This window comes from Barbus barbus (assembly GCF_936440315.1).
Source record: "Barbus barbus genome assembly, chromosome: 42".
Lineage (NCBI taxonomy): Eukaryota > Metazoa > Chordata > Actinopteri > Cypriniformes > Cyprinidae > Barbus > Barbus barbus.
Genome location: NC_136720.1, coordinates 12,715,714 through 12,734,531, shown reverse-complemented (window position 1 = coordinate 12,734,531; position 18,818 = coordinate 12,715,714). Strand labels below are relative to the sequence as shown.

The window sequence follows — 18,818 nt, the reverse complement described above, 5'->3', positions numbered from 1 at the left end:
CTCCCAGCTTTTCCGCCCTGTTTTCACTCAGAACGAAACTACTGTGCTGCTGTGCGCTCATGAGACTGTTACTGAAAACTCTGCTTTATGCCGGACAGTATTTATTTATCGCGAGTTGTTTAAATCACGGTAATCGAACACGGTTTTAATGATAATTAAAATATGAAACGGTAATACTAACCGCGGGGAATTTTATCATGATTTATCGTCAAACCGGTAATCGTTACATCCCTAATCTGTATGAGTGGACTAATGTAGGGAATAGTGAATGAGGGTATAGGGGGCGATTTCGGATACAGCCCTGAAGTGGGTGTATCAGATATAGGGAGACATACAAAATGTGCAGTGCTGGGGGTACTTCATGGAGAGGTTTGAAAACCACTGAACTAACTTAAACAGTACTGTTCATAGGTTTGATGGATTCGTGCTTAGATATTATAAAATCACTGTTATAACATTTGAAACACATTTAGTCAAAGTTGACCATTTTGTTCATACAGACATATCAGTTTTTACAATTATGCCAGATTATGATTACAGTAAAACCTGAAAATGACAAACTCTTAAAAAGAGAAGACTTGCAATAAGTATTGTCACTTATTTCAAATATATATCTCTGCAACAAAATGTGTGTGCATGCATGTCTGTGTAAATATGCTTATAGAGTATTAATATACTAGTTTAATCATTTAATTTCAGTGTGTGTGTGTTCTTTGTCTGTGAGCCTATTCTCCATTTTTGGATGTGTTTAACTGTCAGCCATACATCCAAGACCACCTTAAGTGCTTGAACCCCGGTAATCGCTGCTTGCAGCTATATTTTAGATTAAAGCTCTTATTAATGATTAATAAAAGTAGTAATTTCTTTAAAAAAAAAATAATAATACCCGATCCTAAACTTTTGAAAGGGATTCTGAAACCTTTCAAACAGGCTTCAGCCATAACCGATCCATGTGTAGCATGTTTAATTTGAACAATTCATACATTAGTATTATCAACCAGAAAACCATAACACACACTACATGGGGTGTTGGGGGTTTATTTTAATAAGAAAAACAAATGGAAGAAAAATAAATTGTCAGCTTGTTTTCAGTTTGACAAGCTACTTCTTTAAAAAAAAACTAAAAAACCACACTGAACCAAAAAATATTCCAGCATGTTGATATAAGAACAGAACAATAGAAAAATAGAATATATAGTATATGTACACTTTTGTTTGTATATTTAAACAAAATCAATTTTTATTTTAAAGTGTGAAATGAATAAAAAAATTATTCTGGCTTGTAAAGGATTGAGGGCAGTTTCTGCCTGTGTCAGCTGAGATATGAAGATGCTAGAAATCAAGACAAGACATGTTTGCCTTATCTTGTCATGTTATTTCTATTATATTTGAGGCTAGGGTCCTGTTTTTCTATCTTTCTTTTGTGGGTCTGTTTCGATATGCAATGATAAAAATCCCTTCACAAAAAGTAGTATGCCTTTCCACTCAAATTTTAACATACCACACATTTCTTGCCCTGTTGTCTAAAAGATAAACGTAAAATCCATTAAAACTCTTCTTTCAGAAAATTCTAAAATACTTAAGATTGCCCCTTGTGTACAAGTGGCAAATTCAAAGCTGATATGACATTCAGATCATTCAATTTACTGTATGAAGATCATACAATCTGCAATCAAACTGGTTTTCCTGTTGTGAATCTGATGCTGAGGTGCTCAACTTCTTGGATGCTACATTCAGAATAGCATGTTAGTCCTGAGATGGGATGCCAATATGGGTTCAGAGCATGACAGCTGCATGTATGTGTACACGTGCTTCAGAAAGGTTTTAAGCTGGAGTCTGTAGCGAGACGGGAGACATACGCTTCATAGATGGTGTCCAGGAATGAAGCATCGTTCTGTATCACAGAAAGACAGAAACAACCCATTAGAGTTACAGTCAAACACACTATATATACACACACTACCACTTTAATCAATAATGCATCAATCAAGACTTTTATAATGTTATAAAAATAAATAAAAACTTTCTATTCATCACAGAATCTTGAAAAAACAAAGAATCAGTTTCAACATTGATAATAAGAGATGTTTCTTAAGCACCAAATCAGCATATTTGAAAGATTTCTGAAGGATCATGTGACTGAAGACTGGAGTAATAATTCTGCTTTTCCATCGCTGGAACACATTACTTTAAAACATTTTAAAATAGAAAACGGTTATTTAAAATTGCAATCATATTTTCTGCTATATTTTTTATTGAATAAATGCAGCCTTGGTGAGCATGAGAGACTTCTTTCAAAAACATAAAATCTCACCAACCCCAAACTTTTGAAAAATATAGTGTATGTATACAGCGGGTAAAATAAGTATATATATTTTTTCTCAGTATATATATTTCTGAAGGTGTTGTCGACATGAAATTTTCACCAGATGTCGGTAACAACCCAAGTAATACATACATACAAAGAAAAAACAAATAAGTTCAGAAATTAAGTTGTGTGTAATGAAATGGAATGACATGGGGAAAAAGTATTGAACACGATTACTGAAATTTATTTAACACTTTAATTGGTAAATTAAATTTGGTAACGACAGCTTAAAGACACCTCCTGTATGGAAAAACTAGTTGCTCATTGCTCGTGTGTGATTTTGGCCCATTTTTCTACACAAACACAACCAGTCTTCAAATATTGAACGTTCCATGGGCCTCTTCTATGAGCTCTGATTTTTAGTTCTTTCCATAGATTTTCTCTTGGATTCAAGTCAGGTGATTGGTTGGGCCATTCTAGCAGCTTTATTTTCTTTCTCTGAAACCAACTGAGAGTTTCCTTGGCTGTCCACCCTTGTTTCATCAATCACCTTAATTATATGTTGTCTGCACTATGTTTGTACTTTCTGTACTGGAAGCTCATAACATCAAGACAAATTCCTTGTGTGTGCAAACACACTTGGCAATAAAGCTCTTTCTGATTCTGATTTCTGATCATCCTGGTAGGTGTTGGGACTTAACCAGCTAATATTAATTTCCACTGACAAGAGGCAGGATTGCTTTCTAATTACTTTTTGCAGGCTTTCTATGCCTTTTTTCATGCGTTCAATACTTTTCCCTGTGTCATTCCATTTTATTACAAATAACTTAATTTCTGAACGTATTTGTTTTGTTTTCTTTGTATGTATGTGTTTGTATGTTACCGACATCTGGTGAAACTTTCATGTCAACAGCACCTTTAGAAATATATTTACTGAGAAAAATGGTGACGTGTTCAATACTTATTTTACCCGCTGTATTTAAAATTAAATGATGCGTTGAAACTATATTCCTTACGGCCTGTTTTCTCTTTTGGTTGAAAATTTAAAATTGTGTTTCATGCCAACAAAAATCTTGATGGTCAAAATATTGGTGCATCTCTAAATTATATTATCATTAATGGAATAATACAGATGGACATGTGTTTGGTTCTGACCTTTATGAGGTGGAGCAGTGTGGCCTGTAGCTGAGTCTTGCTAAGTGCTCTGATTTCAACTGGTTCTGCTCTTGTGGTTTTAGTCTGGATGAACACGCTGGGCGACAGAAGAAGGGTGGGGGCTACAGTCGCTGGGATACGCTGAGGTGAGCTCACCTGCACCCACATATTAAATCACAGGTTATACATACAGCTGTAGGATGACTTACCACTTATCTGAGAGGAACAAAGGCAACAGATCAGAATAACTGAGAAAGATTTATTTTACCTGTGTAGAATTAGTTTTGCTGAGACTGGAGCTGCTGGTGGTCAGACTGGGCTGTAGAAGCTCCTGATGAGGGTGGAGATCTTGCTCCTGCTGCACCAATGTAAGCCTCTGCAGAAGCTCATGTGGCGACACCACGTTCCCTGCCACTCCAGCAGGGGGTGCTTTATTTGGGGCATAGAGCAAGTGCTGAGCTGGGACCGGCCCTGAGGCTTTAGCCTTAGGGTGGATTTGGGGCGCCACCCCACTTTCTCCCTGATTTAACGGTAAGGAAAGCATTCCTGGAGTCCCTGCCACAGGAAGAGGGTTCATTAGCAGTTTTTGTATTGGGTCAGGCTGGTTCTGGACTGCCCCGTTTTCACACAGGCGGCTCTCTGGGGATTCAGACAAAGGCTGCAGCAGTGAACCAGACATGAGCTTGTGGATGGCTGGGCAGTGCTGCATGGGGGTGTTGGACACCACAGCGCCACCTGCCGGAGTAGGGTCATCATAAGACAGCGAGCGGGCCACCGTAGACCACGTTGGACCCAGCCTGCTGACAGTTGCGGTGGGCTGTGGTGAGACAGAGTCCGGTTTTGGCTGAGCACCGAACAAAGTGGCAACCGAGAGGTGTTTTGTGTTCATCTCTGTATCCTAAGAGAGAGTGAAAAATTATTTTTTATATTTAAATATTAAATGTCTGCTGTTTCATAAATATGTTGAGGTAGAGTATTCACACCTGCTGCGTTTGTCCCTGAATGTGTTTGTCCTGTGCTGGTTTGAGGGGAATGGGTTTGATCAGATGGGGGTTTCCATAGATGACACCACCACTGCCAATTTCTTTCGGCTCGCTAAGTTTTCCCTAAAAAGTGAGGAAGAAAACACAAGTAGGAGAAATGTACTGTGCTCTGGTGACATCTAGTGTATATAAAGTACCTTAATACTTGTGCAAGACAAAAAGAAGACATTAAGACGTGTGTTACCTTGTCATAGTCATCTTGTGCTTTTGTGAGCATCTGCATTATATCCACACCCTGCTCTGCAGATCGCGGAGAGACAGAGCCAATTGCCATTTGCGGCTGTAACTGCTGTTCCTGCCCTGCCAAACTGACAAGCATAAAGAAAGATTGAGTGTGAGAAAGTAAAAGCTAGGGTTGGAAAACTTTTTTTTTTTTTAAACAGAAACCAAATGATTGTCCCAACATGTGGTTTCGTTAACAGCTTTTGAGTATCTGCCATATGGAACAAAGTAATAAAATACTCAGTGTTTCCTCTTCCACAAAAATCAAAATAAAGACAAATAAATAAAAAGATTGGATACTGCTAAATCAGGGGTGTACAATCCTGTTCCTGGAGAGCCACTTTCCATCCTCCTGCCCTAATTAAAACACTTGAACCAGCCAATTGTTTAACTAGAAACTTCTAGGCATGCGTGTTGTAGCTAAACTCTTCAGGTGCACCTGGGATTGGACACCTCTACGCTAAGTCATACAAAGGCAACATTTTTCTTTTGCATGGTCCTCACAGGTTGTAGCATGATGTAGCCCGATTCGGGAACGGATAAATCTTACGAGTAGACTCTTGTAATGAATAAGTCTTGAATAAATCTCAAATTCATTGTGTAATTTCTAATAATTAATTCGTTTGTGTAATTTTTAATAACATTCTAGAGAGAGAAAAAAAGTTATGATTCCTCTTAGAAGTATTAGAAGAATCATTAAGGGAAGTAAGGAACTGGAATCATTAAATGGAACTAGAATCAGAACCAGAATTAAAAGTTGTACGAGTTGCAGATGGAGGAGAAACTTACTTTTTCATGAGCTCCGCTATACGCTGACAGTCTTCTTTATCATAGAACCAGATGCCGTAGATGGACACTGCCAAAAAAACAAAAACAAACATACATATTAATATCAAAGATTCAATCAAAACCAATGAAGATCATAACACAGCATCAGAATAGGTCTTCATCACAGTCTGCATGTCGTCACATCCGGCTCCGATTAGTAGTGTAAAGGAATTTGTGCCTGCTTTATTGTCAATGGACAGATGCCAGTTTTGTGAAGAAAATTAAACTAATTTAGTTTAGTTGAACATTGACGCAATAAACGTCAATGTTAAAACTGCGTATTTATACCGATTCCATACCATATATCATGTCGTCCTTCATTTTAATGTGTAACATTAGCCAATCTGAGCGAAGCCATTGTCAGCGCTGCCAGTGTTGTCAGTCAGATTAATGAAGAGCATGCAGCTCAAGTTACTGAGGAATACTCAGACTGATTTAATTTTATTTTTAATATCATTTAGTTTATTTTTTAATTATATTCATTGTGATTAACCTCCCGCTCTTGTTCACAGTATAACGATATTCAATCGTTGCACGCAATCACAGAGAATAACTCGATTAAGATGATCAAACTTAGTTTTAATTATCTGGGCTGGAAATATTTCTTTATTTAAACAACTTCAATTTGATGCAATTGTAGAGGATTGCAAAGTCAGCGCGTGAAAACATGTGAGCATTGTTTAATACAACAAGTTTGCCCTAAACCTTTCATTTAATCCTTCTATACAGCCTTTAGTCATAATTAATGTTTTAAGCTTTGGCTAATTCTAATGCTTATTAATGTGATTTGTTGTTTGTATAGTTTTCTCGCTGTTATGTAATGAAATATGGTGATCAGACAGTGAAGAATTGCCTATGTTTAAGTCACAAAATATGCATCGGGATATCGTGACGACACATTCCTTCGTTTCATAATACTCAATTAATTGTTGTAAACTGAGATTGGTGTCTTTAGAAGACGTATATGTGCTGAATTCTACATAAATAATCCACAACAATGCCGTGCTATGGGCCCAGCCATTGAGAGGCTGCAGCGGAAGTTCTTTTACGCTACTATTTGAATCTTCCGCTTTTCGAACGCAGAGGTGTGATAAAGGCCCATTAGCAGTGGAAAAGGACCACTAAAACTGACATCATACATGCACTTACAGTGCCATCATGTACATACATACACACACTCCGCTCAAGCCAAAATTCCTTTCCCAGAGAGTTCAAACTCCCAAGTGCCCAAGCAGAACGAGAGGCCAACTGCTGTGCCAGGACACCAAAACGTCTTTAAAGACCAAGATGAAGTATTCAGATGCTTGTAGCAACAGTCACTGGTCATTTTAAAGAGCAACCATATTAGGAACAATTAATAGAGATTTCAGTGATAAGTTCAGACTGTGGTTCCTCATGAGCCCTCATGAACTAAACTTAGAGCCTGGTGCTGACAGCTGAATCAGTACCTTTTCCATTCACCTCCAGAAGTAGCAGAGAGATAACAAAACCAAGGGTGAGTAAACGAAAACACAGAGAGATAGAGAGAGAGGGCTGGTGCTGTATCCACAACCGTTCATTCTCAGAGCAGAGAGCACCACGCGGGTCAGCGCCTGGGAAAAAAACCCCCAATCAAAATATTGCCTGGGAACCGAGGATTACAACTCTGAGAGAGTGAGAGAAAGCAAGCAGGGGTAGAAGAACAAGGATAGAGAGGGATGAGAGGACACTGCAAGCGTTCTTGAAGTTGAACTTAGCAAAACACAACAAAGAGAAAAGAAAAACAGAGACCCGAACCACACACCCTCGCTCGTGTCAGACAGAGTGCAGAAGCGTTCGCTGCATGTTTTACTGAATGGAGCGGAATCCACATCCGCAGTGAGGAGACGGTGAACTTCTGACCGACTTCAAACAGACCAAAGCTTCAATCTACCAAGGATTCAAATCTCAGTGAGAGAAAAAAGATGCTGCGGGGGCTGTTCAGTCGGCGCAGGCTGAAGCACGAGCGACTGGAGGAGGAGGTTGAGGTGCGGTTCAAAGGGAAGCTGGTGTCGGAGAGAGAGCTGGGCTACACGTTCGTGCGGCCAGGAGGTAAGAGCTTTGTATACACGCAAGAGTCCTTCTGAAAGTCTCCTGCTACACAGTCACAAATCACAATCACAACACTGCGTTTGTTTAAGAGAGGAGCTGACGGAATCCAGCACATGAGGAAGAGCAATGTGTTTAAGACGGACAGTGCAGGTCTTACTTCCCATTGTCTGAAACCTTATTAATGGTGTTTGTAAAGACATTATTATTGCCCATTCTAAGTATTCAACTATTAACAAAGTAACTCTTGCACTGTACTATTTGTGCTACAGACACGAACAGTACCTCAAATCGTGTGGTCTATTGAGGAGAGCTGTACTATAAGATTTAGTTTTCATCTGGTGGATAATATAAGAGGAAAATATTCCTTAGATTAACATTAAACCAGAGACAGTCCAAAACCTGGCAACGCACTTCTGGTTACATCGTCCCAATATCAGTGGGTATTTTTAATGGGATTTGGTCAAATGCCTAAAATAAGGTCTCAAGACATTTTTGCGTTGTATTCTGTAACAAGTACAGAAGTAATATTCTACTTGTGATTTAAGCTTTATAGTATTCTGAAAATGAAGGCTAATGGGGACATTACACTGTATCAATATCTTATCTGCTTACTAGTCCACTTTTACAACTTCACTGTGATTATACTCGCCATCTTAGAAACTATTCTACCTCAAACTTTCCAACTTGCAGATTTTAAATAAAGATTGAAAGAGCTGTCGGAAGCTTAATGTGGTGACTTTGAAATCACGCCACCATGGTGTAGTATAGTTTATAGCCTACATGTAGGCTTTTTTTTTTCTTCTGGCGATTGTATTTAGATTTCAAAATTTATGAATGTTGTGTTCATTTGTGAGGATTATCTTGATAATGTTCTTCTTGATAAGAATCATAAGCATTTATTGCTCACAGAGTTTATTTTTAGCTGCAATAATCTTAAATTAATTTAAAAAATCCTATTGGCTTTTTGTTTATGGAACCAGGGTGATGCTACAAAATGACATCACTGAATAATTCTATATAATTGAGACTTATTGGTGGGCTCTTTTGACTGTAAACTATGGTGGCCCAGCAGTCCACAACACAACAAAACTGCCACAACACAACGCATAGGATTAATTCAGTAGTGTTGTGCTAATTTCATTGTGTTGTGGAGATTACATTGTGTTGTACACTATTGGGTCACCATAGTAACCACCTTCCCTAGAACACTCCAGAACGAGTAACAACACACTAACAACCATTTAGAACATTTTTACAACCACAGAGCAGTTCTATGGCTACCACTCATAACATTCTACAATCGAAGTGGCGAGTTTGATCGGAAATAAAAATCCACTCTGTGGCACATAATTCAGTGAAATAGTTGGCCAGTAAACTCTCACCTATATTTGGAAGCAGCCAGGATAGATTTTCCCATCAGTCAGTTAGCAGTAGCACAGATTTTCACTGTCACTGCAGTGCTCAAACATCAGTTTTGGACTGGCTGAAACATCAAGATCTACAATGATTCATTCAATCAGCCTGAAGTACTAAAAGGGTTAGTTCACGCAAAAATGAAAGTTCTGTCATTAATTACTCACCCTCATGTCGTTTCAAACCCGTAAGACCTTCGTTCATCTTCGGAACACAAATTAACATATTTTTGATAGAATCTGAGAACTCTCAGAACCTCCATAGACAGCAAGGGTCCTTACACGATCAAGGTCCAGAAACGTAGCAAGGAGATCGGTAAAATAATCCATGTGACATCAGGGGTTCAACCGTAATTTTATGAAGCTATGAGAACACTTTTGTATGCAAAGAAAACAAAAATAACGACTTTATTCAACAGTTCGTCTCCTCTACTTCAGCGTAGTGCCATTTTGGATTATATCCACTGGACGGAAACTGCGTACGCTCTGTGTCAGCTGCACCACGTGGATACGTCTTCTACGTATATTTACGTTTTGATTTAAATGACAACAGCGCATTCGGTGTGCAGCTAACACAGAAGAGTGTACGTCGTTTCCGTCCAGCAGATATTCTCCAAAATGGCGCTAGGGTGCAAATTTGAATAAAGTGTTTTTTTTTTGTTTTTTTTGCGCACAAAGTATTCTCGTAGCTTTGGAAAATTGCGGTTGAACCACTGATGTCACATGGATTATTTTACCGATCTCCTTGATACGTTTCTGGACCTTGATAGTGTAAGGACCCTTGCTGTCTATGGAGGGTCTGAGAGCTCTCAGATTCAATCAAAAATATCTTAAAGGTGCCATAGAGCCACTATTAAAACTGCTTTGGAATGCACGATCGCATTTTACTTTCAGTTTCGAGATTCAGATCGCACAAACTTGGTTTATTCTATGGAGCGACAGTACTTACCACACATTTTACAAGATCAGATGCTTATCAGTGGTGCTCAGGATCTACAAATCATTCGCCATCATCCTCAGGCATCTCTACTTACTCTGTTTATGTGGTAAGTGAAATCTTATGTACTGTAACAGGCTACAGCTAGCAAGGAGCTAACCATGTCCCTTTAGTGGCTCGCATTATTTTAGTAGAGCGCGTTATTTGCTTTCTGTGCCTTTTTCAATACAGACACCAAACCATCTCTGCACTTCACACGCCCTGCACAGCCTGGAACATTTATTTCCATGATCTGCCATTTTCGCTGTTGTCCTCGCTCGTATTTCTTCACAATATCTGCAGAACTTCTGATAGTTCGGCTGGTGGCTGGCCTAGAACATGGGTGGATTTATGTAAATGTTGGGGGCGTAACTATTAGTGATCCCGACTGTTACGTAACAGTCGGGTGTTATGTTCTGATTCGCCAATTTTTCAGTGGTCTTTTTTATTCACGAGATTTACATAAGAAGGAAGAAACAGTGGTGTTTGAGGCTCACTGTATGTCATTTCCATGTACAGAAATCTTATTATTCAACTATGCCAAGGTAAAGACAGTTTTCCATCCTATGGCACCTTTAATTTGTGTTCCGAAGATGAACGGAGGTCTTACGGGTTTGGAACAACTTGTGGGCGAGTAATTAATGACAGAATTTTCTTTTTTGGGTGAACTATCCCTTTAAGGCTTTTCCGCAAGCACTCTATTTGCAGGTCTCTTTATCATGAATTTTCTTGGAAGCCTGTGCATGTGTGCGTGTGAGAGAGGCTTGTTATCTAATCAGGATTGGCTGGTCGGTCTGTGATGCTGGCAGGAAACTGGAAAAGAAACACACATACTTCTCTGCACCATATAAGGCACTGTGGCTCTGGGCCTCTCATGCAGGCACGCCTGCCAGGGATCTCTGATCTCACAAACACACAGACGCCAGTCTGACAGCTCTCTCAATTCAAACACACTTTTACTGCTATTAAGTTCTTCACTTTTTCGATGGATGCTCACCCTGTACTGCCTGTGCTGTTTACACCTGGTATTAACATCCGTTTGACACTGCATGCCAAATACACACATGGGGTCCAAAACATTTGGCCAACATGCACCATCCGTGTCCAGCCCAATTTTTGTGTCTGTGCAGCCGTGTGCGTGGACGTTTGAGTGATCTGAGCCCTTTGAAAGAAAGATCCATGTGCATCTATTTGCACTGATGGTCAGTGAAGTTTACTTTCAAAGGCTTGCTTGTTCAACTAAGCATGAGTTGGAGGGAAACACAGAAAATGAAGCATATCTGGGCCTTTGTGGGCTTTAACATCAGAATTTTAAATTTCCCCAAACAAAGAGTAATACATGATGAGTCCATATCCCAAATCCTCATGTAAGCATTCCTGTAGCTCAAGCATTAGAGCATGGCGCTAGTGCAACACCTAGGCCATAGGTTCGATTCACAGGGAATGCATGAATTGGTAAAAAAAATAAAATAAATGCAATGCAAGTCACTTTCGATAAAAGCATCTGCAAAATGTATAAATGTGCAATGTACATGGAGGTTTTTAACCCTGTATGTTATAAAATTGTTTCTAACAGGTACTTTCATCTTGTCACATTATGTAAGGATTCTTTATGAAAAACAACTTGAACAATAAACCAAATCTGCATACTTTTACCTGTGTGTAATATTATACTGCTGTATGAGCTCTTTTAGCTTTACTCTGATGCATTTGAGTTTGACTTACAGCGAGCGTTCCTGTACAGGAGAAATGGATGCTGCAGCTGGAAATCTAAGTCTTTAGTGATGGGTTCGGTCAGGTTGTCCATACTCAAACGATTCAGGATAGTGAAGCCATGCCTGGGGGAGGCAAGCCTGATGCACAGAAAACTGACATTAGAACTCACAACATGAGTGGGAAACTAAAGCTTATGAATCTGATGGACCTAAACAACTGTGAGTAGGTGCTTTGCAGTGTTAGTGCAGTCAAGTGTACAGTGTTATATCAGAAGGCTGAGGAATATCAAGTAATTTTTTGAACCTTTAGAACCGAGTTAGATCTCTAGGGTTCTGATTCAGGACATATGTGTGTGTTGCTTCACTGTTGAAAACATACAAACCTGTTATAGACAAACAGAGTTCCCTCCACATTTGTCTTTTCCTGCAGAACACAAATGCATTTATATATAACTTAAAATAAGTCCAAATATTTTTTGAATAATCAATCATCTACCTATCCATTAACTGTTATTAATTTTGTTGATATCATGGTTTACCCATTCATTAGTGGTGTTGTTGAAGGTGTAAAGTGCTACTTGGCTGGCCAGGTCTGTGATGCTGCTGATGTAGGGGTCGAGTCTCTTTAGGGCAGACAGACTCATGGATAAACAGCTCCCGACACCACCTGTGCTTGCAGTCATGACTCCAGTCCTGTTCTGTTAATAAAATATATGGTCATTAAATAAAACCATGCAGATGCCCGAGATTACGGTTTACTAAAACATTCAGATTTAAGTGTTTAATTCCAACAACTGTAAGGCTGATCAGCAATTGCTTACATGCATCAGTATCATCAGTCTACTAGGAATATTTTAACTACTCCGCAAAAATACTTGCATTAACTTAACTCTATACTGCACGTTTTGTCAAATGTTCTTTCTGCATACATACACATTGTCTTGTATGTCCCATTTCTGACCAAAAGCTGTACCTACAAAAATGTCCAATGGCCTAGTTGTGTCTCAATTCTTTATTCTAGTGTAAATGTAGACATAAAATTTAGATAAAGTTGAAAAAGTAAAAACAAAAAAGTATTCTTGTAGCTTCATAACATTACAGTTGATCCACTGATGTCACATGAACTATTTTAACAATGTCTCTACCTTTCTGGACCTTGAACTTGTCAGTTGTGTTGCTGTCTATGGAGGGTCAGAAAGCTCTCAGATTACATCAAAAATATCTTAATTTGGGTTGTGAAGATGAACGAAGGTCTTACAGGTTTGGAACTACATGAGGACGAGTAATTAATGACAGAATTTTCATTTTTGGGTGAACTAAACTTTTAAAAACAATAATGCATGCACACATTTAAATATTTTATAAAGGTAAGCCTATACTTAAGTTAATTAAATAAATCAGAGCTGTGAAAGTTATTTGAAAAACTTGAATATGATACATGCAGAGTATAAATTCTTAACTTAATGCAATAAATAAGGTTTAAATAAGACAATAAAATAAACGATATATTCTAAAGCAAATGTGAGCAACCCGTGCCATGATGGAGTGTGCTTAACAAAGTGTTCCTATGCAAGTTGCCAAAATGAGCCCACCAGCAGGTCTATATTTTATTATGTCCCCTAGATTTGGTTCGGGTTCCTCTTTCATTGCAAGTCGTAAAATCGATGGCTAGTAAAATAATAGCGCGCCTCGATTTGAGGCATCATTCATGTCTGAAGTACAAACTCTTCGGGACGGTAACTTATACAAAACAGAAGTTTGGTAAAACCCAACCGAGTATGAACAACAGTACTACTGATGCTTGCCACCAATAATTGATTAATTCATGCCTCCACAAGTTTACAAATGAAATAACTGAGGCCTTGTGTAGCTGCTGCTGCTCTGTTATAGATCGGACAGGAGTGCAACTTACCTGCACTTAAAATACCGCACAAATCCTAAAATTCCTTTAAAACGAGATTCAACTCTGTAAAACAGGACTGAAACACTTTACTTCACGTTCCGGTCTCCTGATATATGATTTAAATGATCTACAAACTACTAAAACATGAATATATCGCTTTATTTCACTTATCTAACTCCTGATCGGCTACCGCTCTCGCCATGTTTGCGCTGACAAGAAGACAGCACGAGTTGATCGCTGAGCTCGAGCGCACACAGGAAAAGTAATCGATGAGAGTGGATAACCGATGAGCCTGAAGCCCCGCCCCCTGCAGCTGCATGGCTCACCTGAGTCCCACCAGACCTTTAGATTTTACATCTTAGTCATTGATAGTGATAAAGTGAGCTGACGCTGCAGAGTTTGTGCATCCAGGGGAGCCCTTGAGAATCTGAAATCCTCGCATTCCTGCACTATCATCCTCTGGTAGGCATTAAGTTTGTGTAATTGTTTAGTTTGTTTGTTCTTTCTAAAACACATAGGCTACATAGCAAGACACCAGGGTTGCTTTGGGGTGACTGTCGTATTATAACTAACCAGTCTTTTTCTAAAGCACAGTTTACTCAACTACACTTTACTCATTTACCACTAGAGGGCATCACTATACAATTACTCCTGATCTCTCATCCTTCTCGGCAGGATTTCAGACCTATTACAGAGAGCACAGGAGCCCAGCCACTTTATATAATGTTGTCAAAATTAATCTTTTTATGTACAAATTTGTATGTTTGAGCTGGGTTGACAAAACTTGCCAAAAAAGTTGGTAAACTTGATCAATTAACATTTACCTTAGACCTAAAATCTTAATGTTCAGTATACTTAATTCCCATTACATGGAGATAAATAGGGTAAGAGTCAGTACAGATGGGAAGAGGATGTGTCGCCTCGGTTATGTTTAGTTAATTGGTTAATTATAGTGTTAGTAAAAGAGTCATGCAGCCTGTGGCTGTAGAGCACGGTCACTGCTGTATATCACATTCAGTGTGCAGACAGAGACATGATTCGTCTTGACATTTGAAATGTGGGTCTGGAAGCTGGGAGGAACTTTGAAATCTTTGAAGCCACGCATTAACCAGTTTTCCTTCTGTACCGATGGCCGTGATTCTTTGGATCCCTGTATTCCCAGAAGCTTATGATTACAGGGTGGCACTGAAAAACACTTTGTGAACATTTCCTCTGCTTTGTATAAACATACCAAAGTTAATCAATTATTTGAGGATGCTGAAGGGAAATCGCTGACCTCTGTCATGAACTTTTGTTCAAAGCCAAATTCAATCAAAGAACTTGGCCATGGATTGAACGTCCATGCACTGGGAGAGCTTGTTTTTCATTCATCCTGAGGGACGGACGTCTGAAAACCTGCAGTTTTGAGTGCCTCTCTTTCCTGCTACATGCTTCATGATTCTTCTGACTGATTGAAAATTCAAAATCTGCAATTCTGATGCGCAGAGAGCGAGTAATGATAGTCTGGGGGCAGGGGATGTCTCTTGGGACATGTGAAGTTTTCTCATGGCTGGAGGGAGGGACAGGGGAAGGGCCTGCTAAATTCGTACTAGGCTGTTTGCTGATGAAAGATTTTCGGTCATCTTGCAGAAATTCACAGGCCCCATCGTCCCCTTTATCAGAGCCCACCAGTCCTCAGGAAACAGCCTGTACTGCCAAGGGAAGATCAGGCCGGTTAAACCTCAGCTGAAGGGAAAAATCAACCCTGACACCTGCTGCTGGGGAACTCAACATTCTCCCCAGAAGTGGCATCCCGGCAGCAGGAAGTGGATAATGTCTAAACATGGTGCATGGAGCCATGACTGTGAGCGTATTTACGCCAGATTGGTTGTGGTACTAATCACCTTCTGACATGATTCTGGACTGTAAAAGAACTCGAATCGGTTCCTAGTCTGGCTATGCTTCACTATATTGGAGCTGATTCCCAAGTTTGCTCTCTCCCCCTCAAGAGATACAGCCCGTGTGGAAAAGCGTGGAGGATTTATTCTCCTTTCTAGCGCAGTCACATCTGGAAGCAGTCAGGGAGTCTACAGGGGAGGGGGTTTGGTCGTCAGATCATTGCAGAGAGGCTGGTGGTGTGCGCTCTCTCTCCGCAGGGCCACAGACTGACTACTCCCCTTTCTCTCCAATATGGACTGGACGCGGCCGATTCTGCACTCTATTTCCTAACGAGGCGCGACGCAAACTACGCCTGTTGTGGAACATCTCAGATGGAATCGATCATATGTGAAGATTGAAGCCCGTGAGATCTGGAATATACATACCTTTTACCTTTTGCTTCGCTTTCTGAAACGGTCTCTGAAACCTACGACCGCTTCTCCTGCGCTTGTCCCGGCTCTCGCAGCATCCTTTTCCGAGCGAATCGCGCCGATTTGATTATCGATTATCAGCAAGCGGCGCTGGTATCATGTTTCTTAGGTAGGGCCCGGATGTTCCAAAGATGCACTGGTTCGTTTTTTTAGGTGGTTCCTGCGATTATCCTTTCCTGATCTTTAGCTCCATAATGGGGATCAGGTAATATTAACTAAGCCGCAAGAGAAGGAATATCTTACGCTTTGCGTTTTTCATTTTTTCTTCCCCCTTTTTTTCTTTCATTTCTTTCCCTTGGGTTGTTTTTTCCTACCCCTCCTTTTTTTACAACCTTTTCTTCATTCACCTTCGGATAAAGCTGGACCACATATATGGTAAATGAAAGCAAAAACATGTACATACCGGAGGACACCCTTGAAAACCATCAAGGTAATTTCTCTATTTGTCTTCCCTCTGTTTGGAAACTGTGTGTGTGTGTGTGTGTGTGTGTGTGTGTGCCACATGGATGTGTTGGGGGGTATATGATGAGTGTGTTGGCATTATCATGGGCATGACGCGGGGGTGTACCCAAACCCGAACCCTTCCATTTTCAAACACACTATGCGCACTCATATCTCCTTTGGAGGACGATCAACAAATGTCATGCAATATAATCACTCATGCTCGACAGTTATTTTATTATTATTTTGGAGGGAAATGCGTTTATGTAGTTGATGAACTTGTTGGATGGCTCGCAACGGCTTGATCATGCATATAGATCATGTGGCCAGAGACGCGCACACAGATGCCAATCATTATCCTGTCAGCTGCTTCAGACTTAAAATGGCCTTTTAATCTTTTTGTGCGGCCAGACTGCATTGATCACAGTCCAGCAGTTGAAATGAACTCGGGGTGGTGTCATCGGCGCATCAGTTCACAGTGATTATTCTGTTGAGAACATCTCAACTGGTGAAATGAAATCCCACCGTCAGTGATGCCCCCTCATTCTAGCATGCATCTGTTGAATTTCCCTTCTTATCAGACAGCTGGTGTGGCGCAGCAGTCTCCACAGGTTGCGCGCTTGCGAAGAGCGCGGAGCCTCTCTCTCTTCCCTTCACAAGATCCCCCTCCATCCAGGGCCTCCAGCCGTCGCCTGTTGGCGCCGTGGCAACGGAGCTGCCGACCCATAGCAACAGCGCGGCTCGCGATAAGCCAGCTCTCCGCGCGCGCACCTGCCGCACCTGAGTGAACAAACGCATCCGAGCAAAGCCTGTAAATTACTGTCAATAATGTAGCTCCGCCCCCTCAGGCCTACTGCACATCTGTCATGCAAAAAAAAGCTAGTAGATTATGACAACTGGAATAATGATGTTTCTTTAGCGCTGTCTGTGAGGGACAGTGGTGCGTTTTTCATGGCCCGTTTGATTGAGTGAATAAACTGAGACAGACTCTTTGTTTGTTATTACAATAGAAGCAGGATGACAGTGATGGGAAAAGGATCCCGAATCTAATTATAGATGCTTTGTTTTGGCAGTAAACGTTTATCTTTGATCAGCTTGTCTTTGTTATATTCAGATTTGCAACTTACAACCTTCCTCTTGACGCCGAAACATCACAACAGTTTCTCATAACTTATCAGTTTCTCTTAGTAATTGTTTGCTAATTAGAGAAAAGTTTTGCTTCTAATGACATAACAGTACTTTTAAAGAATTTCAAAGTGATGGATATAAGATGAGATGAAAACTCCAGTCATATCAGTTATCTAGACCAAACTGCAACCAATGTTGCAATCATATGACCAGATGGCTCATACAATTGACTGCGTAACAAATCGTGCATTAATATATATTTCACATAGTGCTTTGAGATGTCATACAAGCATAAAGAAGTGTGCAACTCACAGCAACTGTAGAGAAATAAAAGTGCAAAAGAACAGCCAGCCATGTAACCACAAAAATAATTGAGATTGAATCCAAAATGTTATATTTTAAAAGAATGTTTTATCAATTGGTATAGTGTGAGATGAAAACTGTTGTGAAGTAAACAACTTCATGCATCTAGGCCGACAGGTGTCAGTATAAAGTTGAAATCCACTAACAAATAAAAGCCAGTTAAATGTGAACAAAAACCAGCTAGATGATTAACCCAACCTTTAGTACACTGCATGTTTGTGTCCTAACAGAGCAGGATCTCCGAGGTGGCCTGTAGCCCAGCAGATGTTCATGTTTGTGTTGTGTTGTCGTCTATCGCTGCTGATGAGGGCAGGCTTTCAGGTAAACACAGCCTCAGTCAATCACAGGTCCAGAGCCGAGCGACGCATCACAGCCAAACATGAACCTCTTCTGCTGCACAAACACTCAAACAGCAGGAAGATGGAAAGCATGTTTTGTGCACTATGATACACCGTCACTTTCTGGAATGTTGAATGTGACTCATGAAGTGCTTGAATGCGTGTGTCAGAACAAGCAGTTACTGAGACTCGCAAGTAGAGACGTTTTGTACGATTTTTGTCCTGCAGTAGACTCCTTTAACCAGGGCAAAAATGCTGAATTAATGCAGTCATTGCATTGATGTTATATCAGCTGTATGCTGTGATGAAATGATGCCACTCCAGTCATTTATAAGGCTTTTCATAAAAAAATGTCACAGTGTAGAGACATGTTTGAAATGGCTCGAAAGGTTTTAGTTTGTGCATTCCTCTCTCCTTTTCGCTCCTTTTTCTCTCTTGAAGGTTGTTGGTTCCCTTGATGCTCATTGATCTGTAATGAGGGCGGCATTATCTGGCTTCGTTCCTCCTTCGGCTTTGTGCCAGGTTCATATGACAGGTAATTCAGATCATTAGCTAAATGAATATGTTT

At 40.1% G+C, this 18,818-nt stretch overlaps 2 protein-coding genes across 4 annotated transcripts in view; one reads left to right on the top strand and one right to left on the bottom strand.

The window, feature by feature from the left end:
• Window positions 1-1,022: 1,022 nt before the first annotated feature.
• Window positions 1,023-13,859, bottom strand: dcp1b (decapping mRNA 1B). Of its 3 annotated transcripts, XM_079403768.1 has the most exons (11): window positions 13,642-13,859; window positions 12,269-12,427; window positions 12,113-12,153; window positions 11,740-11,867; window positions 7,005-7,148; window positions 5,518-5,584; window positions 4,691-4,814; window positions 4,447-4,569; window positions 3,732-4,361; window positions 3,464-3,619; window positions 1,024-1,894 (listed from the first exon to the last, which is right to left on the bottom strand). In XM_079403768.1, exons 2-11 carry the CDS (start codon window positions 12,410-12,412, stop codon window positions 1,814-1,816), a joined length of 1,638 nt encoding a protein of 545 aa, XP_079259894.1. In that variant the 5' UTR covers window positions 12,413-12,427; window positions 13,642-13,859; the 3' UTR covers window positions 1,024-1,813. The 3 variants fall into 3 exon arrangements, with proteins under 3 accessions (XP_079259895.1, XP_079259896.1, XP_079259894.1); XM_079403769.1 differs by lacking the exon at window positions 7,005-7,148 and having other exon boundaries at window positions 1,023-1,894; XM_079403770.1 differs by lacking the exons at window positions 7,005-7,148; window positions 13,642-13,859 and adding an exon at window positions 12,875-12,929 and having other exon boundaries at window positions 1,023-1,894.
• The window catches only part of LOC306861500 (voltage-dependent L-type calcium channel subunit alpha-1C-like), a 144,073-nt gene continuing 132,324 nt past the window's right edge, over window positions 7,070-18,818 (top strand). The window contains exon 1 of the mRNA XM_079403779.1: window positions 7,070-7,626. Coding sequence (XP_079259905.1) covers window positions 7,500-7,626 — 127 coding nt within the window. The 5' untranslated portion in view covers window positions 7,070-7,499. The remainder of the gene's footprint in view (window positions 7,627-18,818) is intronic.